Here is a 23,848-nt window from a genome sequence, read left to right on the forward strand (position 1 = left end):
CACGGCTCCCGCTCCACCTCAGGTCGGGGTCGGCTGTCACCGCTCCATCTCAGGTCGGCTGTCACAGCCCTTCTGAGCGCCTCACCAGGGCGAGCTGCGGGGCCGGTGGCGGGGGTGGCGCCTGCCGGGCCGAGGCTCCCAGACGGGCTTCCTAGCGCCCGGGGACGGCTAGCGGCTAGCGGCTGGCGAACGCGCGGGCCGCGCGGACGGGACCGGTGGGGCCGGGAACCCGCCGCCGGGGCTCCCGAGGTAGGTGGTACCAAATGAGCCGCCCTCAGCCAGGCGCTGCGCGCCCGTGGGGGCTCGTCCCCTGCGGGACGGCTGTGAGCGAGGAGGAAATGAGGGGCCGGGGAGTCCGGCAGCTGCCCCCGCCCCCGCGGGAGGCCACGGCCGCCGGTCACCGCCTGCTCCTTCCCTGCGGCGGCCGCCTCCCGGCCGCGGGCGCCCCGCGCCCCGCTGCGCGCCCGCGGAGGCGCCGTCCGCCCGCTAGGGGGCAGCCGCCGCCCACCCCTCGGTGCGGGTGCGGGTGCGGGTGAGGTTGCGGGTGCGGGTGCGGGGCGGCGCGCGCCTCTCCGCGGGCGCGCTGCCCCCGCGCGGCGGGGCCGCCCGCCGCCGCTGCCAGTGATGTCATGGGGCGGCGGCGGCGGTGGCGGCGGCGGCGGCGGCGGGGGGGGGCGGGGAGGAGGCGGCACTGCAGCTGCATGTGTCTGTGGCGGCGGCGGCGGCGGGGCCGGGGCGTCGTCATCTGCATTCACATGGGGGCGGCGCCGGGCTCCGTCTGAAGCCCCCGCCCGGGGAGACACAAAACCCACGCGAGGCGCGGGGTGCCGCGACCCCCGCCCCGCCGCCGCCATGAATTCGGCGGAGCAGACCGTTACGTGGCTGATCGCCCTGGGCGTCCTGGAGTCGCCCAAAAAGACCATCTCCGACCCCGAGGGCTTCCTCCAGTCCTCCCTGAAGGACGGGGTGGTGCTCTGCCGCCTGCTCGAACGCCTGCTCCCGGGCACCATAGACAAAGTAAGTGCCCGGCTCCCGCCGCCCCCCGCCGCCCTTTGTGCAGCCGGGCCCGCCGCCCCCGGACCCGGCCTCGCCCGCCGCCGGGCCCCCCGCTCCGGCCCGCCCGCGCGGGGGGAGGGGACCCCCGGGCCCGGGGGGTGAAGAGCGCGGGAGGGGGCAGCCCCGGGCCGGCGCCCGGGGGGTCCGGGGCTGAGCGGGGAGCGGCAGCGGGCAGCCGGGCCGAGGAGGGCTTCCCCGCCAGGGCCACGGCTTTGCAAGTGTTTTGCATAAAAAAATGCGCCGCTCTCCAAATCGAAGATCCTGGACATGCATGGGAGAAGCAGGGGTTTTTTTGGGGTGGGTGTGTGGGGGGGGGGGTGGGGGGGTGGGGGGTTATGGACCTTTTCTGGCATGCCACCAGCCGGCTGCAAACTTGGCTACGCAACTGCTGGAATAGTCGGTGCCTCACCTCACTGGGGAGGTGATTCAGCTCATCCCCGCCAGCCTCTGAAGGACATTGTAACGTTTGATGGTTATTTTTCTTGGAGGCTGTTCTGGTGTTGTTTGGGTCTTTTACTGCTTGCTAGCCCGTGGAAAAAAAAAAAAAAAAGAGCTCATTTTTTTGGGGTTGAAAAAAATGCATCGCACCCTGTTCTGCCTTGCGTTTTAAGAAAATGTGCTCTGTCAGGTAACTTTTCTGTGCTATGTACGCGTACGTAATTCCCGTTGTGGCTCAGCCAGTCGGGAGGGTTCTGGTTGTTGGTGCTGCGCCTCGAGACTCGGGACAGTGCCCTTGTCTCACCTGGTGCCTGAAAACGCAGCGCGTAGGACCCACATCTTGGCAGAACTTTCCTTGTGAGCCAATACGAGGTGGTGGAGAAGAGATCGATGAAGGTTGTCTGCTCTGTTGGTGGGAAAACTCCCTGCTTGAAAATAACACCATATTTTTGACATTTTGCAGTTGGCAGACCACGCATTGGAGCCTGCTGGCAGTGGGCTTTTGTTACCTTTTGTGGCTTGCTTTCAAGTAGTCTGCTGACCCACAAGGTTGGAAACCAGTGCCTTCAGCTCAGTATTGGGCTGTCTCCCTTCAGTTCTTCAGTTTGCCGCCGACTTGGGGTTGTTACTGTTTGATGTTGTACCGTAGTATGGAGGTCCTGGCTCGGACTGGAGTCCTACTCTACTGGAATGTAGTAAGTGGGCTCCTGCCCCTACTAAATTCACAAGCAAATTAGGAGGTGGTGTGGGAATACGGAAAGCCCAGGGGAGCCCACAGTACTGTTGATGGGTGATGGAATTGATGAGAGTGGGGGCAGTGTGTTGGCATCAGTGTGAGTGTGGGTAACTCGAGGTCCTCTGCGGTGGCCGGTGGAGCTAGCTGGGACAGCTGAAGCCACTGCTGCTGCTGCCAGCTCTCCCCCCCACCATTTCCCCAGAAGTGGCTGTTTGGGCAACAGAGCTGAAAAGGATGCGCCTGCTCCTCAGGCGCTGCAGCTTTGCTGCTGCGGTACTTGAGGTGCAAGCTGCTGTCCAGGGCGCTGGGCTGTAAACTGTGGCTCCGGAGCAGGTAAATGTCCTGCTCCGCTGTCCAGGGTGACATGTGTGATGTGGGGATGAGGGCAGGGACCCCCTCAGCATAGGGATCCCCTGCCTGGCTACTCACCTGCTCAGGCAGGCTCTGCCCATCCCTCCTTGCTCCCCAGCTCTCTTGCCTCGTGGCATCAAGCCCAGGGAGGATCTTGGCAGCCCATCCCACTGCACCACACCAGGCATCCTCTCTGAGCACCTCTCCAAAATCTTGGGCTTTGGGTCCTGAGCTTTGGGGCAGAAAAGGTTTTCCCCCTTCTGCAGATGTCAAGGCTAGTAAAATGGGGTCCAGAACTGGGAAACTGACTCTACTGAACAATGAAGTAAATAAAAAAGCATGACAGAAAGAACTGTTAGAACTGCGTTTACCAACTTCACGTGCTGTTCTGTGTGTGGTATAACTAGGGACAGCTCAGTTAGCGTGAATGAGAGGCGCTCATTTCTTTTTATGTCAGAGGAGCGAAAATCTCTGATGTTGGGGCAGGGCGCCCCTTCGCAGCACCTGCACCCAGAGGAAGGTTTGCAGAGGGGCACAGCTCCCCACAGCCTACCCTGCCACCAGCCTGGCGTGCCAGGAGCTGTCAGCGGGGCTTATCATGGACCTCGTGGTGCAGAGGTGTGGGGTTTGCAGGGGGTGGTGTGCAGGCTGGGCCGGCAGCCAAGGCGGGAGGAACGCTGGTGCTTCGCAGCCTCCCACCGCCCCGAGCCTGCCCCGTGTTGAGCAGGGTGCTGGGATGGGCGGCTGCTGGAGGACCCTGCTGACCTAGTGTGTCTCCGCTGGCTTTGGCTTAGCTAAAGTCTGGGGAGAAGTTTGTTGGTTTTTTGTTTTGTGTGGGGTTTTTTTGCTGTTTTTTTAGAGGCTCTTTAGATGCATCTGAGAGACTTATGAATTAATTTTCCTATCCAACTTATGAATTCTTTTTCTATAGACTTGGGAATATATACCACATACTTCTTTCATGCTCTCAGCTACCATTATAGTCTAAGCTATTTCCATGATACTTTATTTTTTTCTAATAAAAACTTAAAGAATTTACATCCATCCCTCTACTGTTATTTTTCAAACTCTTTTGCAACTACTGTTCTGTTATGTAATTTTTTAAAATATTTTAAAATATTGAGTGCATTTTAAATACGAGCCCTTTTGTTCCTTACTTATTCTGAAAGTCTGCACTTCAACTGGACATTTTTGAAATCTAAATCTAAAAGATAAAAAGTTTGTTGCACAGATGTAGATTAATTCAGTTCTTAAAATCATTTGAGTTCATAACTTTCTATAAATATCTGACAGCAGCAGACACTTTGAAGACTCACAGAGCTCATTTTTCTGTAAATACAAAGTAGTAACTAAAACCAAAGAGAACATTAAAAAAATTACAAATTATAAATAAGAGGGATTGTTTATCAGTTTGGGTTTTTTTCAGATGTTTTCTAGAAAATGCTATAAATACATTTATTTCTTTCAAAAACTGTGTAGAAAGAGGATTCAGTATCCGCAGGAATGCAATAATGTGTATTTTGGCATTTTGTGCTTTTTAAAGCCTCTGGGTAGCCCGAGACTGATTAGTAGAAGGTTTTTAATAAATAAAGGTTGTGTGACCATAAAAGGAATCAAGCACTTAAAGGTCAAAGAACAGATTTTTCTAAAGTCAGTACAGCAAATCAGAGGGTTTTAAGGCTGGTTAGCCTGTTTTTCCTTTAGATCGTTGCGTATTTGTATACCATCCTTGCACAGAATAACATACAGAGCTTCTTGTCAGGAAGTTTTGGCTGCATTGGTTTACATTACAGTCATCTTCTATCTTAAATGACAGCAAAGGACAAATACTAAATTCACCAGATTCCAAGAACTCTGAATGAAAATACTTTGGGAAGTAGTGTTATTACAGACTGTTTCTCTCATTTTTGGAGTCCCATTTAATGTCATTTCGCATTTTGAGAGAGACCACGACAGGGTAAAACAAAATAGTTGGGTTAGGCAGTGCAATGGTACGGCTCAATAACCTTACCCTGAACATAGGAAAGGGACAAAAGGGAGAGCAGTTAATTAAAAAAACAAATCCAGAAAACCCCAACAAAAACCCTAACAGCTTCCCTTGCCCTGATCAAACCCAGCCATGTCTTAGTTTTTTGAAGCACAAAGATCTGTGCTGAAACACACAGGTGGGTTGATCTGCTCTAAAAGATGGGGAGTTGCTGAATTCGAGCAGTTTGAATGAGAAGCCATGGTTTCAGGTTACAGGATTTCAGCCCCGCGCTGGAAAATTGAGTTACTTTGATGGCAGGGGAGAGGATCCCCGTGGAAGCATTGCAGTGCAGTTGTCTGCCGCTTAGATGCTTTTCCTCACAGAGATCATTTTCCAAACAGATTCCTCCATCGCAGACCAGTTTGACCCACTTTCGACGTTGTAAACAGAGATCAGAATTGGAGCGGGAATTTTCCTTGTCATATGAGGCTTCGCGCTCCATTAAGTTTTGTTTGTACTTTCATTTTTGGTCAGCTGTTCGACAGAAAGCATCATTTTGAAGACAGCTTTGTTCCGTTCAGGGAAAACAGGGAAGACGCATCAGGGGATGTGATGCAGCAGCCATTTGCCCCCCCCGTGGTTCCCCCCCTCCCGTTAGGGGCTTTTGGAGGGGGTGGGAGCAGCTGGTTCAGTGCTTTGAAGCCAGGGGATGGGGAAGCATGCTGGGTGCACGGCTGGGTCTCGCGTGCCCTGGCTCCCCTCCATCGAACAGACCGTCCCCAGCCGTCGCACCGAGTGCAGGACTGAACAACCCAGAAGCTGCTGGGCTGTGCGTGGGAGGCTGATCCGAACTGCAGCCGCTTCCTCTCGCCGCTCCCACGTCGCTGAGGCGTGAGGGGAGCAGCGCGGGGCTGGCCCCGGGAAAACATACGGCGTGCCCTCGCTGGCGGAGGCTGGTGTGCGGCTGGAAGAAAACTTTGTTCGCCTTGTGGAGGCTTAGCACCAGCATCAACATCAATTTGATTGTTAGTTGGGGTAGTATCAGGACTGACGGCAGCACGGATTAGGGTCTTTTTATAAATACCTCGTGTATTAGTATGGTTCTTTTTTTTAATGATGGAGGTCTTTGGCTAAATGAGGCGTTCTGAATTGCAATTTTAGGAAGAGATTAACTCTACGCAACTTGCAAGACAAATGAGTTGCTGTGTATGACCAAAAGCACTGAAAGAGAATCAGAGTCCCCAAAAGGAGGGTTTGGGCTGCCACATGCGGCAGCCATTTCACCAGCCTTGTCCTCGCAGTGGGTGTGTGTACCTACAGCTCTGGAAAAAATGGGAGATTTTATGTTCACTGGTCTCTGATTTCACATGAATATGTCAGGGCTGAGTACTTCTGACCTGTTGTGACAAGGTGTGACCTGACTGTAGTATTTCAAGTGTTGCAAAGGGAGAAGAAAGGGAAGATGTTTGGGAGCCAGAGCTAATAACAAGTGTTGATTTTTATGCCCCAGTACCTTTTCAAAGGGTGCAACGCTGGCTGTGAGCTGGTTGTGGAGCCCAGGCAGAGCTCAGGAACTGTGGTGAGCACCCCACCAGCAATGCAGAGGTTACTCCTAAAGTAAGCGGTTGCCAGGTGCTCGTTGCCTCCAAGCAATCTGAATTTAGGAAATTCTTCTGGCAGGATGGGTCTGCCCCTGCAGCCCTGGTGAGGCTCTCGGGGTCTGCCTGGCTGAACAAAAGGACTGTCCTGCCTTGCTCACTGGAATGATGTTGCATGGTCCTGGTGTTACAGCAGCAGCAGGTCATCGTAGGACTAGACCTGGGAGGCAGGAAGCAAAATCTGCGTTTTAACGTGCATATGCTCTCTCCCCCTGGCAGGAGTCCTTACATAGAGCCTCCCGGGAGATTATTGTGCTTCTGGCAAGAATAATCCGTACTGGACAGCTGTGCCTGCCATGGCTGCATGCTTGGGGAGTGCTGGCGTACGTGCACATGCTGTTGCTCCAGGGTGGAAGCACTGCAGGGGCGAGCCAAGCACCAGGGGAAAGTTATCCCAAGCAAAGTCCTTACAGTGCCTTTTTCCTGAATACACACTGTTACACTGTTCTTGTAAGTGTTACAGTGAGCTTCTTACAGCGTCGTTTGGTCCTGTTATGGAGTTGTCGTTGGCTGTGTTGTCATTTACCACGTTACTTCTATTGCCTTGTGAGAGCGGTGGTGCAAGGATGCAGTGAAAGAGAACGCCCATGTATTTCTCACCTATGCACTGGCTCTGTAATTCTGGTGACTGGCATGTTATCCAGAGAAACACAGTCTGCGTGTACACGCTGAGGAAGCAGAGGACTTGCATCTGTGTTTGCTGTCTTTTTCCTTGAAAATCGGACCCTGTTAATGCATAAGGGTCTAGACTGAATTAAATGAGGGCATGCCAGGTCCTGAGAAGAGGGGGCAATTAAAGAAACTGTTGGTGATTAAATCATTTTTGTGAGAAAATACAGAAAGATAATGTAGTTTTGCAGGTCTTATTCTCATTAATATCCTTTCAACAGTTTCTAGATACGTTTGTGCAGAACATGGACAACAGAATAGACAATTTCTTAGCCCTCAGGTGCTCTACTGCTACCCAGACCATTGTCTGAACGTTGTGTCTGTGTGGGGAAAAGAAAGAGCTGTGGGGATGCCACCAGCACCCTTCCTCTGGTTACTGCTGCATGCTAGTGGCTGAGGGCACCACATCATTTGGCTGAAAATGTTTAAGATTGTAATTCAAGCTTTAAAAAAACCTGGAAGTCTGGCTTTAAAATTGAAGTTTACAAATGGTATATGTATGTAAGTGTATTTATTCATATATATATACCCATGTACTCGAATAAAATCTGGCTTTGAACCACTGAAGGGAATTCAATATACATCTTTGTTAAATAATTGTAATTAGTCATTACCTGGTGGCTGTGATTTGCAGAGCTGGAACCTTAACACATTTCAAGCATGACAGGGCTTACAAAAATACTGCGGGCTGGCAGCATGGAAGCAGCATCAGTCTTGCACCTTGGCTGGCTGAGCTTTACTCCCTGATCCTCAGCCAGTGTGACATTCCTGTGCTCTCCTTGACTTCGCTGCATGAGCAAAGCCACCTTCTCTCCATATCTCTTGGTACAACAAGGTTGCTGCCATCACCCACCACCAGCACCATGGAGTTGAGGAGGGGTGGCTGGCCTCGTCTGCAAGAAGTTGCCATCATGCAGCTCCTCACCGTGGACCTTTAGCACCCAGTGGGCAGAGTCACCCCGTTAGCCTGCAAAACACTGCTCAGGTCTAAAAGCATTTCATTCAGGTCTCCATTTTCCTGCTCTGCAGTGAGTGCTGTTGGATGATGTTGGCAGCTTGCCCAGGAGAGGGTCTCCACTGTAGGGCTTTGGTAGTCCTGTGGAATATTTTCACACAGAGAGGGGGGAAAAAGCAGTAAAAATCATACACTCCCCCTGGCCGGTGCAGCTTTGCTGACAGAGAAATGCTTTTGTTGGCTTCTTTAATGTCATTGGGAGAAGTGGTACTGTTAGACTGGCAGAGGAATTCCCTCTCTGGCATATGTTATATCCACACTGCGGAGCGATGCCAGCATATCTAGCAGCAGAACTCTCCCAGCGTAAACAAACCCTGAGTGATTGGACTCCTGAAGCCCAAGCTTGTGCTGCATCAAATCAGTGGCGCTGCACGGGAAACGCTGCACAGTTTACATGAGAAAAGGTGCAGAATCCCTACCCACCAGCCTCCCTTTGCAGGGGAACCCCTTGAGGTAGGTTCTTGCTGAGCCTTGCCCGAATACCGCCCATGCCTGGAGCAGCACTTCGTTGGGCTTTTCCCTCTCACTGACTTCAGGGAAATACACGTTCTCCTGAGGGAACCTAATGCTGGCACCCCTGGAGCTCTGCGGCACGAGGCTGATGGTACTGCATGGGGTTGGTGACAGTTGCACGCTAGCTGGTCTCCTCTTTTCCTTCAAAACAGCAAGAAAATAAGCAAACCCACAGGAACTGGGAATATTAGTCCTCAGCATTTAGGAAGCAGTGGAAAGAAAATTACTCCTGCAGCTGCCACTAGACCCTGTCATGTGGACATACAAAAATCTTTAGAGACACTCCTGTGCGTGTGTTCTGGTAGGACTCATGCATAGTTCACAGGGTGGGCCTGCAAGTCGGTCATAATTGAAGTTGCAAAAGGCAGCTGTCACTTGTGTTTGCTAAGTTTTATGTGCTTGGTATTCTCAGTTTCTTAATGCTGTGTTAATGTAGGTTTTTGTGTGAAATACAAAAATATAACGGAAACTTGAGAAAACAGAAACACCATCTGGAATGTCCGGGTGCTCTTAACTTACTGTGTTTGTCTCTTAGGGTCTGGTCATATTCCCACCTCCTGGGAGTCAGTTTACAGACTTTGATGGGTATTTGGTCAGAATCCAAGGGAGGTGACAGAAGTACAGTACTTCCACTGCAAAGAACATACTGTTTACTTGAGCATTGTTTAATACAGGTGCAGATCCGAAAGGATGACCTCAAACAGCTGTATCAGTTTTACAGTATCAGTTTTGCAGAGCAAATTAAAGAAAAAAAGTGGCTCTAGTTGTTGTGTAAGACTCAAAGAATCGGTTTACCAAGGCTGCCACAGACCTGGCTGGCATTTTAACCGAACTGTAAATTTCCTTTGCAAACGTAGCTGACCTTAGGTTTTGACGGCTATTTCCAGTAAGGGACTGAAGCTGCTAAAGCAGAACATCAGTGTGTTTGAATGTAGGTCACTGTTAATGAAGGCTGGTCAAGCATTTCTGAACATGTGCAAGGGCAGAACTTGAAGAGCTGGAGGACAGTCAACCAGAGTGCTCCTGGTTCCAGGTGCCATAGCAGGGGAAGTTGAGGGCACATGAAGCTGTGGCTGATGAGTTGGTACGGCCCATAGGATGGTGGGATAAGGTTTTGTGGCAGTAGAATAGAGTTAAATGTGGGATTGGAGTCGCTGGTTTGGAAGGTGTGGTCTCAGGTGGGATAGATGGAAGGATGGAGTACAGGGACTGGTGTGGTGACGTAGGATGTGCGGCAGAGGAATGTCAGATGTGGGGTTAACCGTGCTGATGGCTATGGAGCGAGGCAGTGGGACCTAAGAGCTGCTGCTGTCACTATTAGTGGTGTCCAAGGGCAAGAGGTTTGGGAACCTCCATGCTAAATTACATCATAAAAAGTGGGCACCTCTCACTCCTCAGAGAGGATGCACTGTTGAGTTCTTCCAAAGGGCACTTAAAGGACTCTTGTAAGTCCAGGAGATGACTGGAGTTTGCAATGCTAAGCAGATGAAGGCTCACTGTGTTAAAATCCCAGATGGGGTCAAGAACATAGGTGCACTCTTGCTTTTGCCTTCTGCTGTGCCTTGGCTCTTTGTTAACTTCAAGACCAGGTGTTCTTCTCAGCATGTAAGAATTTTAGGGCGTATTTTAAGGCACCCGCCTTCTGCTTTGTGCTGTGTGCAGAGCCTAAGTGAATTCTTGCATGAACCCTGGAAATTTGGGCACCTTAGTGCATGGCTTTGTAGGAACTTCAGCCTTTTACTGGATCTAGTTCTTAGTAGGTATGCTGACTGCCTGATGCTGTGTTTTCAGAGCATGGGTTTCCTCATTGCTGAAAAGTTTGTGGGCAGCAGGTTTTATAGGTTGGGAAGAGCCAGTACTAAGGAGCTACAGTGCCACAGAAACAGTATCATGGTAAGATCTGGTGTTCCATCAAGACACCTAATTTTAAAATAGAACTGCGCCTTGCTGAGAATCCTGGTCCGTGTTTTTAGTTTAATTATAGCATCCTGCTAATGTCACCTAATGCCACCAGCAAGATGTGTGATCTCTGAAGTGGTTGGGCTCAAATGCAGAGTGCTTGTCACTTACAGACATGGAAGGTCCGACCCTTTCAAGTGCAGCTCTGACTCCTGCTGTCTTGGGAGAAGCGTGGGGCTCTGTCCGTCTGCAGTCCTCTGAGCCCAGCTGTGTTCACTGGCTACAGAGGGAGCACCGCATCTGCCATCAGTCCCTATCAGGTGGTGCTTCCGCGAGAAGCAGACAGTGTCTGCCTCTGTAGCTATGGAGGACATCACTGTGATGCCACTCTTTCTTTTCCATCCTTGCTGGGTGGTGCAATTTGTGAGGGTGGGTGCGATGGAGGACGGAGCAGGAAACTTGAACATCCCAGGAAACCTGAACATCCCAAGGGATGAGCTCTGCTGGGCACTGGTGTAGGAGCAGGCAGGAGGTAGCACTGCTGGGAGAGGTAGGGAGGGAAGGAACCTGCAGGAGCTGCTGGACAAGTGAATCACCTGTAGGTTCACAGCCCAGGTTAGTGTGAGAATGGCCTGGCTTCCTTCCTCATGATTTTTTTTAATCTCATCTTTATTCCTGAACACAAACCGTGGTGACAAACCTCAGCCTGCAGTGCTTGTATAGAAGGTGTTTGCCTCCGTGCCACCATGCTCCATCAGAAGATCAGTTACCCTTGATGTTGTGCCTTAGCCAGTCAAAGGCGCTGGAAGCAAAACACAGCTGCTGTGGGACCGAATGTGGTCAATGTGACCCTTTCATTAGCTTTGCTACATTGTTCATTTATAGTGTTTTTACTCTTTGGATTGCAGTAATGCTCTGTGTGTGCAAGGTGGTCTGAAACCTGGAAAGAAAACTGTTTCCTACTGTGGGGTGGATCTGGTGTAGAGGACTCCAGGCCAGATAAACTGGGTGTGGAAAAAATGGTCTGGCATGTTGTGGTGGAGGACAAGTACTCTTGTCCAGCCTGTCCCTACGCCACCTCCCTTTGCGACTGCATTCTTCTGCAATGCTCTCTAGAGTGCAGGGTTGCCTCTTTATGGGATTTAGCCCTAGTATCCCTACTGGAGGGACAAGTCTTTGAACTTTAGACTCAGGCAGCTGTACTCTGGAAAAGGGCATGTTTAAGTGTCTGCTTACTAGTTTGCAGCTACCTGTTATGTTGTCCGTTAGTTTCTGCTTCCTAGTAACTGAGATAGTCTTCTTGCATAGTAAACCATCTTGTATATATTACATCTTGTGCTAGATAAATGACCGATTTTTTAAACTTATATGTAGTAAGTTCATACTGAATCTCTTCCTCTTGTCTTGGTAGATTCCAGTTTATATTTAAAGACCTCATACACCTCTCTGACTCATTTTGTCAACTTGTTCAGCAGATAAATGCAAGTAAACAGCTCATTTTCCATACGTATAGCTGAAGATATCTCCTACTTATTATTAATTGCTAATGTTTACTCATTGCACTCAAAGGACTGTATTTTTTTTTCTTTTAAACTCACTATTTACAGGTTCCTTGCTTATTTTCTTCATATACTTTCCGTGTTCAAATGAACTAATGGTAGTCTTTTTTGTTTTTCCTAAGGCCACCCTGTCATACTGTTCTTGATACTGCCTGTCTGCGTTGCCCTTTTTAATGCATTTGTTGTTGTTGATTAAAATCATAGATTTAAACTGATCAAAAGGGACATAGCATTTAGCTAGGTATCATCTATTTGTACTCCCATCTTTTCTGGATAGTGGAAAATGTACTCCACTCCTTGATAGCTCCAGTGCATCATGTAAGTGTCCTCATTGAACTAGCCGTGATTCCCAGAACTACTCCCTGAGAGATTAAATCTTAATCAGAACCTGTCCCTTTACCACGAAGAAGTGGTTTAAACTGTTGCATTCCACTTGTCTCTCTGGATTCCACTGTGGAGTCCCAGTCCCTAATTAAGAATCTGTCGGGTCCCTCTGGAGTCCTTGTCTTTTCTAATTACTATTAACCTTTTTTATTTGTATTACTAGAGCACATAGAGGTTCCAGTTGGACACTGAAGCCTCTTTGTACTAGGCATCGTATAGACATACAAGAAGACAGCTCCTACTAATGAACTAGTGGGTGTTGGTCTGTGAGAGCAAGAGGATAAAGCAAATACTGGAGAGGAAAATATGTAACCTCTTTATTTCATTGGCTTTATGTACATGTAGCCTACTTTTTATTAAGCAAAGTAAATTTGGAGTGTTACCCTGCTGTAATTTTATTTTGCTTATCCTTTCTCTCTGAAAGAGAGAAGGAAAAATTTGCCATCTTTCAGGCAGACGAGGACTTACCTGCCTGTGGTCTGCTTGCGTTATGTTCTGTTACATTTTGAATGGTCTGTGAGGCCATAAATGTGATCTATGAGAGAGAGGTCAGTCTCCTGAGCTTCCTATAACTGTATGTAAAGGATGTCATATAAGTATGATTTTAGCATGGGCTTGGCCTGCGTAATTGCACTTTGAGATTCTCTCAGGGGGGCTGAGTTTGTTACTTGGGTCCCCCACTGTGTTTCTCAGCCATCTGTAGGAGAAGGTTGCCAGGATCACATTAAGATTTTCTAGATAAATAACTTCATGGGTTTGCTTCTTTTTATGGGATCGTTAATACTTTAAATTTCTAGCAGGATACAAATGCTAATATATTTTTAAATTCTTTACCCATATGCTTCTGTCTCCTGTTAGATAAAAATGCCACTGTAGCCACAGAGCTGAGAAAACATAGCCTGTTTCTTGCATTGCCCCTGAAGCCTTTTCCCTCGTTTTATGAGAGAAAAAAATTCTAAAGATTTACTGTAACTTATTCTTTTGAGGGAAGATGATTTTTAACTGGAATCATGCATTAGAGTGCTGGTCAGGCTGATCAGTGCTGGTCATGGACGTATATTTGGCATGCATTTTAAACTTCCAGACCTGACAGAGGACATTTTGCAGGGTTTGGGTTTTCTTTGCTTGTTGTTTCTTTAATCTTTAATTGGAAGTTTTTGCCCTCCTCTAATGAGATGTCCCTCTTACACCATCCCCCACCCCCATTTTTTTTTTTTTTTTTTGGCCTAAGTCCAGGTGTGGTGCAGTCTTTTATGAATTATGTGCAGTCACTTATGAGGTAGTAATACATATATCTGGGTTTTTTACAATAAGTGGGTTCTGTGCTTAAGGTATTGGGGACTTTGGCCATGAAGAATGTTTATGTGGATTATGTTACAAGACAAGACATTTGTTTCTTTATAGAGAAATCTAGATTTACTGTGATTTCTTGTTAGAAATTATTCTGGTTTTGAATGTAGAAGTAATTTTAACGTGGCTCAGAATGAAGAGGCCTGATGGAATGATGCTGGCATGGTTGACAAAGCTTCAGATTTCTTACTAGAAATAAGAAGTAAATTAATAGAGTAACTAAAATGTATAACAAGCAAGAGGGATGAAGCTCATGTTTCCAGGAGGGTTCTCTCACCGACTGGGTATCCTTTCCAAACTTACTGAATTTCTCTTTTGGGCTGTTGTACTCACACAGGACTTCTTTGCCATTCCCTTTATATTTTAGTGTAGTAAAAGGGTTATTCTTAACCCACAATGGTTTATCATAGTACTGAATAATTTGAGGAGTTTAGGGTGTGTGTGTGTTTGGGCTTGCCTGAAGAAAGGAAAATTCCTCAACTCATATTGCTACCAAATTCCTTGCATTACAAAATAGTGGCTTTCATTTAAAACTCAACTGAATTTTGTGTTTAGAAAATGAGAGTGACTTGTGTTTTAAATTTCTTTGTACCAGGTTCACCCTGTCATGCTGTTGCATTTGTTAATTTTTGTGGTATCATGGGGTCAGAGGTACTTTTGATACTGCATAGAGGTGTGGGAAGGCACTACCGTGGTTTCAGCTTGAAACAATGTTTGGAGTCAACCTGATGCGAAGTTCCCAGTGCTATGCAGGTAGATCATGCTTGTGAGTTTATCTAGCCTTGACATATGTGTGCGTTTAACAAAACTTCCTTCCGAGTGTAATGCATAATCGAAGGACATGATGCCGTGTGTTGCCACCGTAGCTTCCAGCGACTTGCAGTACATTTTTGTGCTAGGCTTTCCCTTCCTAGCGGGAGGTGTCCAGGGCTGCAGGTCTGCTCTACCTCTCAGTTTGGGCAATGCTTTGTTTGCTAAACTACTTCATAGAAATCAATGAATTTGTTCTGAAAGGATGCTTACGTGCACACAGGATTTGAGTTAAGCTGTGCTAAGTTAAGCTACAGCCCTGGAACCCATGGGGCTGGGTGTTTTTCCGTGGAAGGTCTACAGTTTCAGGGTAGAGGTTGAAGGCAGTGTGAATGCCACTGCATTGCCAAAACCTGTTTTCTCTTTAAGTTGGGTCATGGTTCTCTCCTCTTTGTGAAGTTGATTTTCCTCTAGGGTAAGAAGAGACTGAAGCTGTTTAATAAACTACAGGTAAACAAATCTCGTTAACATCGGACCCTCCAATCGGTAGATGATTAACTCTGAGGACTGATGTTTTTCCACCGAGGCCTTTTGGGGCATTTCTGATGTACACCCTTGTTAGAAACCCCATACTTACGGGTGAACCGAAGTCAAAACGGGGGGGGCACCGGCAGCCCCACAAACGACAGGGCTCACCGGCGACGCGGGCCTTTCGCCCGTGCACCCTCAGTGCGTGCAGCGGGCCGGGTGGGCCCCGTGCCGAGGGAGGGGGGCCCGCACGGCCCCCCGGCCACCTCGCCCTGCTGCCCGGACCCTCAATGGCAATGGGGCGCGGCTGCGATTATTTAAAAATTACTTAAAAACACCAAGCGGCGAGGCCTGGGGGCACATCCACGGGGGCTCCCCGCCCTCCCCCCGCCGGCCGCGCCTGCCTCTGCAGCCGGGGCGGGGCCGGGGCGGGCCGGGCCGCGCCTCCCTCCTCCCCCGCCCGGGGCCCGCCCGGGGCCGCGCCTGGCCGGGGCACCCCTGCCCGCGCTCCTGCCCGCCGCCCCCTGCCCTCGCACGCCATTTCCTGTGCTCCGTGTTTACTTCCCGGTTCAACCCCTTCACTGGGAGCGATTGGTGCCGCCGCCTGCGGAGGGAGCGGGAGGTGAGGGGAGCGGCGGGGCGGGGGAGCGCCGTGCCGGTCTGCGCCGGTCTCCGCGCTCAGCCTCCGCCTCTTCTCTTGCAGGTGTACCCGGAGCCGCGGACGGAGGGCGAGTGCCTGAGCAACATCCGCGAGTTCCTGCGGGGCTGCGGTGCCTCCCTCCGCCTGGAGGTGAGTCGGGGCGGGGGCAGGCGGCGCCGGGAGGGGGGTGCCCGGCCCGGTCCCCCGGGGGCGTCTGCGGGGGGTTCTCTGCCTCCCTCTGCCCGCCGGGCGCCGCGGGAGGCGGCGCTGCCCTCCCTTTGTGCCCGGGGACGTGGGGGCGGCCGGTGGCGGGCGCCTGACAAGATGGTGGCGGCCGCCCCTCCCCTGGCTGCGGGCCCGGGGGGCGGCGGGGGGCGCCGCCGCTGCCCGCCTGGGGCTGCCTCCGCGGCCTCTCCGCTGCCCACCGATGGGTTTCGGGGGCGGCTGCGCCCCGGCCGGGCCTCCGTCGCCGGGCGATGCCTCGGCTGGGCTGGGCTGGCTCGGCTTGGCTTGCTGGCGGCGTGAGTGTAAAACGTGCTGCACGGCGTGGAAGGGGCACCCAGGGCCTCGCCTCTCCTCGCCGAGCGGTGGGGGAGGGCGCGCCCCGTCCCCGTCCCCCCGGTCGGTGTGCAGCGGGGCTCCCTGTGCCGGGGACGGGGAGGTGCGCTCGCCTGGCTCCGCTGCGGGTAAAACCGTTGGGTTTCTGTGCCAGTGGATTCTTGATAATAACGTTTAAATTGTATAGGATTTATTCGTGCAACCGCTTCTGAAGTGCTGGAGCTCGCTTACACAAATTAACTTGGTAACAGCCAAATGAAATACTAATTAAAGAAAATGGCAGGTGCTGTTTCTTCTATTTAAATTTACGTTACATAAAAGCCCAGCAAACTACCATCTTTTCCACACATGCGTTCACAGCGTTGCAGACTAGGAAGCCATATATTACCGGTATATTTAGCTATAACAAGTACATACTGCTGTCGAGTTTACTTGATGTTTGTGTGTGGGAAGGAACTGATGCGCTTAAGAACAGGTTCCAGTTTCTCTGCATTGGAAAGTGAGAGGTATTGTAATTTCGGTTCTCAGAGGTGTATTTTGGGTGCAAAAAATTGTTTCTAGTGTTTCTGAACTTAAATTAGTCAAGTGTTGCTTTAGTTCTCAGGTTCTTACAGTACCTTTGGTCTTGCCTGTGATTTTTGCCTGGCAGTAACAGAATATTATTAAAAAGACTGATGGCTTTCCTGAGGCCTCTAAACATTAATGAAATTAATGATACTTACAGGACTTGCATTTAATCTTGGGTTTTGTCATGGGGAAAGATGGAAATTAAGACAGCTTTCAGTGTTGTTCCTTGTGAAATAAGATCTCGCATTTTTACCTGCCTTTCTCCCCGTGCCCGCCCTGCCCCCCCCCCAAATAGAGAATCTTTTAGGGTTTGTTGGGAGAACAAGCAAATTAAGTTACCAAATACTTAGAAACCAAGGTCTGGGGTGAACTGTGTGTTATGTCAAGCATTCTTTTTTGCCTTAAAGCCACTGTCACTCCATTTGTCTTTTCTAAGGCTATGTTAAGTTTTTGATGCTTTGAACGTCCATGTGTGAGAGCTGATCTAAAATCTGGGTAGTAGACATGCATAAGCTAGAGAGAGCTGGGGAGGGAGGCACTTCAAATAAGTCATCAAGTACTCCAAATCTTAAACCAAACGGGGGAGGCGGAATACCATTAATACCCACCCCCCCCCCCCCCCCCCCCCGGACTACTTACATCAGGTCAGTCACTAAGATTGAAGTTTTTGGAGTTGTGACAGGCTGGGAGTAGTTGCAGCATTGCAGTTTTATGTCTCTTTTGTAGTGGCAGAAAACTTTTGTCAGTTCTTTTCCTTGGAGTGACAAGAAAATGAAGAAAAATGATTAAAAGAAAAGACAATTCAGGTCTTATTTGCAGAGCCTGAATATTTTTGGGCATAGTCAAATTGTTAATCTGGCCTCAGGGGCTTCTCAGCAAGATTGCCGGAAACTCCTTTCTTACGTGGAGGTAACTGGCTGTAGTAGCTTCCAGCTCAGCATGTTGGGACAGGAATTACTCCTGAGGTACCAGAAGAGTTCAGAGGCTGCTGGTAGGAAGGAGCATAAATGCTTGAGCTTATGGAGCCTCTCGTGTGTGTGTTTATGGCTTGTACCCTGGCCATTCCCTGTTGTTTTCTCATTAATTTTTCCAACCCCCTAGCTGTGGTCAAAGATGAGAGTCATAGCAACCCGGATTCAACCAGTGAGTAGCTGGCAGGGGCCTATCGGTCATCTGCTGATCCTGGGCTCTTTCTCCCGTCTCCTTTAACAAGGTGTGAGTCAGCCCTCCTGAATCTTTGCCTTCCTCACTGTGGGAACTGGGGAGATGCCATAGCTCCTCTGTGCAGTGTTTATGTAATGTTTCCTTAGTTATGATCAGGTTTAGCAATTGCATTGAGCAAAGAATGTGAAGAGCGTCTCTGGAATCAGTGAAGGGGAGATTTTCAGAGAGGGCAGATTATTAGGTAATAAAGGGTTAATGGTGAGTATAAATATTTGTCAAAGTGGTGGATGTGTATGTGATACCTTAAAAAGTAGAAACTTTTGGATAATACAGGTATTTTAGGAAGCTCTGGAGTGGTGTAGGGAGGTGTGATGCTGTGTGCACAACTGTGGTGTTTTTCCTAAGAAGTGTTCCACAATATGGAGTTTAGCGTGGCTCTACAAGGGGTGCATTTGAGCCTGACGTTGAATCTGAGTTTTATGTACCTGGGTTAGGTGATTTCTCTGTATGTAATTTTAAGAGTGTGGTAAAAACATGGTGCTAGTTTGGTTAGCCTAAGTTCAGCATTGCACAAGCATTTTTTTGTTCCTAAACCCGAACTCATCTTGGAAGTAATAGAACTGTATTTTTACAAAACTATCAGAACTCCTTGCCTTGCTGGAGCTCTGTATGGTTCCAGCTGTGGAGACTTCATTACAGCATGTTTGAGAACTTGGTAAACTGCTGTGGCTAATGAAAAGTTACACAGCAGTAGATGGCTTCTTTGAGATGCTTTCATCTGTGGTGTCCTTTTTTTAGAGGACATAATGACTATTGTCTTCATACCCTAAAAATAAGGAATGGAGGTGAGAAACTTTGTTGATTTAGAAATGTTCTGGTGTCTGAAAGCTGTTCTTATCTTCCTCTTACTTTCAAGCAAGTTTGGGCTATCAGGCAGATAACAGGATAATCAGGAAGGATATTTTAAGTTCTAATAAGAATTGCAATTCCTCAAAGGAAACCAGTGGCTCCTATGCCACATGCCCTCAGTATTTTTTGATGTTTAAGTGTTACAGAACAAAGAGAGTACTTAATCTGGAATGTGCAGCAATCCTTTGTAGGATGAAGTCTGGGTTGGTAAAGCAGAGCAAGCATCGAGAAATAACCAGAAGAACGTTCTGCAAGTATTGATTTTAATTATTTTTTAATACAGATTTTTGTATGCAGGTATAAAGAGCTGAGACCTCTTAATGAAAAAAAAAAAAAAAAATGTTCCTAGGACCTCAACCAGGGACTGAATTTGCAACTTCAAGTTGTTTTTTCCTGTGTAGAATCTGTTAGTGTTTGCTTAGAAAAAACTACTCGACACAACTATTCTACTTTGAAGCTTCACTATGTTGAATGTCTATGTAGACAGAAGAGACTATAGACTAGCTGCCTATATTGTCAGTTCACAAATTAATGTGCACTTTTTTCTTAGACGTAGGCTATTTGCCATATACTGCTCTTGCCATTTCTGCTTTAAAGGTTGTTTTCCCCCACAGTTTTGTCTTTGGTTGGGAAAACATTTAACTGTACTCCCTTCTGAGAGGAATGACCTGGTTTTTCAAAGCAGGGTCCTAGACAGTATCTTGATATAGAAGAATATAGGTGAATATGTATAATTGAGATGCAACTCACTGCAGGTGTAAAGTATCTTCCAAAGAAGTCTGGCAAAAGGGACAGTAATGAGAAGGTGATGGTCACAGTGCATTTGTTCTTGTCTTAGCCCCAGTAAGTTTTGCTGCAATGATTATCTTGTACCTGTGTCATGTTTCTTGAGTTTTGTTCTCTTTGAAAGGAGTTTCAGCTTCCTGAGTATAATGCAGTCTTTCGCCATTCTTTGACCAGAGCTGCTTGACATCTTGCAGGGCTAAAAAGAAACCCTGGAGAAATCACTGTGTAGTTCAACAGCAGAGAAGTTTGTTTGTGGAGCAGTTAAATGTAGAATAATAAGCAAGAATAATAAACAGGTTAAAAGAAAACCATGTTTGTGCCTTATTGTTTAAAGGGCAGAATGCTTAGTACATTCTGTGAAGAATACCAAGCTCTACATGATCAAAGTCCGTGAGTAGTGTCTTGCAGCATTTTTCTGCAGACTTTTGTCAAATGGACGATTAATGCCTGCTTATCTGCAAGTACCTAATGTTAACAGGTTTCTTGAGCTCAAAAATATTTTGTATTTCTGACTTATATATTGATAGGAAAGATGGTAACTGGCTAGTGGAAAAAGATAGACAAGCCATGCATCTGAGAACCTTTTCCCTACCTGCCAAGAGACCTGCGTGCCTCTGGGATTCAGGATGGTCATTTTGTTACAGAGGCAGCAATGCCAAAACCAGGGTTTTATTTCCACAGCAAGCTAACTGTAGAAGAAATCAAGTAAACCCGGCAGTCTTATGTTGTCTAGGAAGATCTTGTGTCTGTTTGTTATTAAATCTCTTGTACAAGGATTTGCTCTTAAGGTTCAGAACACTGTATGCAAATTTTGGAAATAAAATTCATAGCTCTCGAGATTTAATCAAGATATACAAATGTCTATAAATGTCTATTGTACTGCTCTAGCCTTGGGGAAAAGTTTGTAAGGGGTCCCATTGTCATTCTGTTAGGCTGTATAATCCTTTGGGAGCAAGCTTGCATGTCTGTTTTCTTCCCTCACACCCACTCCTGCCGTAGCAGTGCATCTATTAGGTGATGCTCCTGTTTTTCTGTGCCTTGCATGCTGCTTCAGATAATTATGGCCACAATCCTACTACCATTGTGGCCTTAGAAAGGTATTCTGCAGGTTGGCTTTTGAAGACCTATTTGTACAAGGAAGGTGTAGAGCTAAGCTACTAGCATGGATGAACTTAGTTGATGTCTGTTAAGCCATGGTGGCTACAAACTTTGACTAGAAGGCACCCTACTGCATGGTACACCTTGCACAAAACCCTTCTGTTTGCACAGGAGTAGTACTCTGAATTACGTCTGTTAGTGAATCAGGAATGACTAAGGTTCTGGTACTGAAGAGCTTTAGGCCAATCTTATGATAATACAGGAATTCAATCATCCACCTACTGCTCTCAGCCCTTGTTTAGACTATTGTCTATGTATTGTCAAGAACAATATTTTCTTTAGATTTGCTCTTGGTTTTATTTCAACAGAAAGTCTTTCTAACCAGGAAGCTGAGCTGCCAAGTTCTGTGGCCGAACGCCTTCACGATTCTTTTTTGTAAATATTTTCCACAATTTTGATGTTTTAAAGTTACCATTCTTTGCTTACAGACCACACATTGGAAAGTTTTATTTGGAGGCTGAGATCTTACTGGCAGACTTTTTCCAAAAGGGAAAAATTGTCCAAGAAAGTTACTTCTTTTGTTAAAGATACGCCTACTGTATTCTTCCCTCTTGATTTCCACTTGTTTGCAAAACTACTCTGAACAGATCTGTACCAGAGAATACTTACAGCGAAGCGCAGTGCATCACTGCAACTAGTCTTGTACATACTGAACATATTTGCATGTAATAGAAAAGCACAACCTGACTTGCATGATTGGAAGGCCACATTAGCACATCTTGGAACCTTTCTAAGACGGGAAGGTGTTGTTAAACAATTATTTGTTACTTTTGTAGAATAGCTTCTCTTTACTATGAGTAGGATTCTTATGCACAAAATAGGACAGAGACCATGTTTCGTATGTTGAACCATTCTTTGTATTCCATTGAGGAGAAGCCGTTGAGTACTATTTTAACGGTGTCTTATGAATAGAATGGTGGAAAAGTAGTTGTCTTTTTTTTTTTTAAGGTCAAACCAGTTCCTCATCTCATATACCATTCATGCATAGTGTCATGGTAGCTGAGGAAGTGACACAGAGAGGCAGGAACATACAGTGTTGGACAGGTAGGAATGGTAGTACCAGAAGCTATTACTGTTTTATTCAGTAAAACAGTCTAAAACACAAATGTGTGTGGCAGCATTTCAGCTCCTTACACTGAATAGATACACCTGTATCTATGAAAGGATACACCTTATCCCTGCTCAATTAAACCTTCCTTCTCTTCCCATGAGAATTTATTTCTTGTGGCTCTGCTAAGCTTACTGCATCACCACTAGTGTGGTATTGTGCTATCACTTCTTGACTAAACTGACTCCAGTGCCTTTCATTTAATAGGAAGAATGGATCTTCTTACTGGGGTACATGTTCAAAAGCACCTGATATTGAATAATTTGGGAAAAAAAAGGGCTAGCAAATAATAGAAGTGGATTACAAATGTGTGCTTTGTAAGGAGTACTGTAACAAACATGGTTGGGGAATGAGCTAGGGGTTTTTTAGGCTACTTGAGGGCTGTATTCAACATCTCCCAAGTGAAAAAATAACTTGGAAATGTTGAATTGGACCATAAACATTTTAATTCCTGCAGTCTTTTTTGTGTTGTATGCTAATGTGATAACTCTGCACACAAAAATACAAGAATCTGACTGGCATGGTGGATCTACCACAGGTGCAGATCCATTTGCTTTTGCTGCATGGACCATATGTGAAGGTGGGTCCAGCATGTCAAAATACATCCAAAATGTGTCAGTCATGTCTTGGAGGTCAGTATGTACAAGGCAAGTTGCAGTGACATGCTGTTCTGTGCTGTAAATATCTAGTTCTGATTTTGGCTGGGATAGAGTTAATCTTCTTTCTGGTAAGTAGCACAGTGCTGTTTTGGATTCAGGATGAGAATGATGTTGATAGCTTAAGAACTGCTCAGCAACAACTAAAACATCAGTGTGTTAAGTCAAGGATTTCTCAGCTTCTCATACTGCCAAGCCAGTGAGGAGGCTGGGGGGGGCACAAGAAGCTGGGAGGGGACACAGCCAGGACAGCTGACCAACTGACCAAAGGGATATCCCATACCATATGACATCATGCTGAACAATAAAACTGGGGGGTGGTGGCCTGCTGCTCGGGGGCTGCTGCTGGCTGGGGCATCGGCCAGTGAGTGGTGAGCAATTGCTCAAATATACTTATTTTGTATATTCTTTTATTATTATCATTTCCCCTTTCTTTTCTGTTCTATTAAACTGTCTTGACCCCTAAGTTTTACCTTTTTTCTGATTCTCTCCCCCATCTCACTGGGGACAAGTGAGTGAACAGCTGTGTGGTGTTTAGCTGCCTGCTGGGTTAAACCATGGCACCAATATAGATCTGTTCAGAGTAGTTTTGCGAATGAGTTGCTCTGTGGTTTGGGAGAGGCTTCTATGTTACTGCTTCATTTGTGGTGTTCATTTGGATCTTAAGATTAAAATGAACCTTCAAGTAACAATTAAAATGTATTGCACTATTAATCTAAAATGCACAGAAGATTTCAGCATTGTACTCTCATGCTCAAATACAGCTCTAACTTTTCACAAAAAGGTTTCAGTGCTGCTTTGATAAAGAGGAGTTACCATGTGAGGGGAAAGCATGGAAACTGGGAGAATTGGGAGGAAAGGATGGGTAGAGAGGGCTGAAGGGGAGGAGGGTTTTGGGCAGAGCTTCTGAGTCCCTGAGGGGGGAAAAAAGGACTAGAAGCTGCTTGCTGATTTAAGCTGTTCTTATGACTTGCCAAAGGAGTTCATGTTCTCCAATTTCTTTAGTCCTTTCCTGCCCTCCAGCACTTTGGTGTGAAGCACTGTGAGGAAGGGCTCAGCTGCTGGCTTTATGAAGGGTGAGAGCTGTGGGAGGGGCTTCTGATTAGCCCTGAGCTAGGAGCTAGCTGTGCAGGGGTGGTGGGGATGCCAGGGGTGAAGACAGCTCTTGAGAGGAGAGCAGGTGAGCTGCTCCATTCTTCCCAGCAAGAGAGTGACAGCAGGTACAGTAGGCTGGGTGGTGAGATGGGAGTGGAGATGGCATCTGGGCAGTGTTGCACCTGCTGTGAGGTGAGTGCTGAGCAGTGAAGTGTGTTTCAGAGAGACAGGTCTGAGTACATGTCAGGAACTGCCTGTCTTTTTCCTTTACAGGGGATGGCTATGGTCTTGCTAGTTGCTGTTGTGGTTTTTATGAATGACTTATGAAGTTG

The 23,848-nt window shown here is 47.6% G+C and overlaps 1 protein-coding gene across 4 annotated transcripts in view; it reads left to right on the plus strand.

Annotated features, from left to right (window-relative positions):
- Positions 1 to 737: 737 nt before the first annotated feature.
- Positions 738 to 23,848, plus strand: part of ARHGEF7 (Rho guanine nucleotide exchange factor 7) — a 125,851-nt gene continuing 102,740 nt past the window's right edge. Inside the window, exons 1-2 of one of the 4 annotated variants that reach the window (XM_037375897.1) lie at positions 738 to 1,017; positions 15,579 to 15,665. In XM_037375897.1, the coding sequence (XP_037231794.1) occupies positions 853 to 1,017; positions 15,579 to 15,665 (252 nt within the window). In that variant the 5' untranslated portion in view covers positions 738 to 852. Of the gene's footprint in view, positions 1,018 to 15,381; positions 15,498 to 15,578; positions 15,666 to 23,848 lie in introns of those variants that run through there. The other 3 variants (XM_037375895.1, XM_037375898.1, XM_037375899.1) reach the window with 3 other exon arrangements.

This window comes from Falco rusticolus, chromosome 2, assembly GCF_015220075.1.
Source record: "Falco rusticolus isolate bFalRus1 chromosome 2, bFalRus1.pri, whole genome shotgun sequence".
NCBI classification, from domain to species: domain Eukaryota; kingdom Metazoa; phylum Chordata; class Aves; order Falconiformes; family Falconidae; genus Falco; species Falco rusticolus.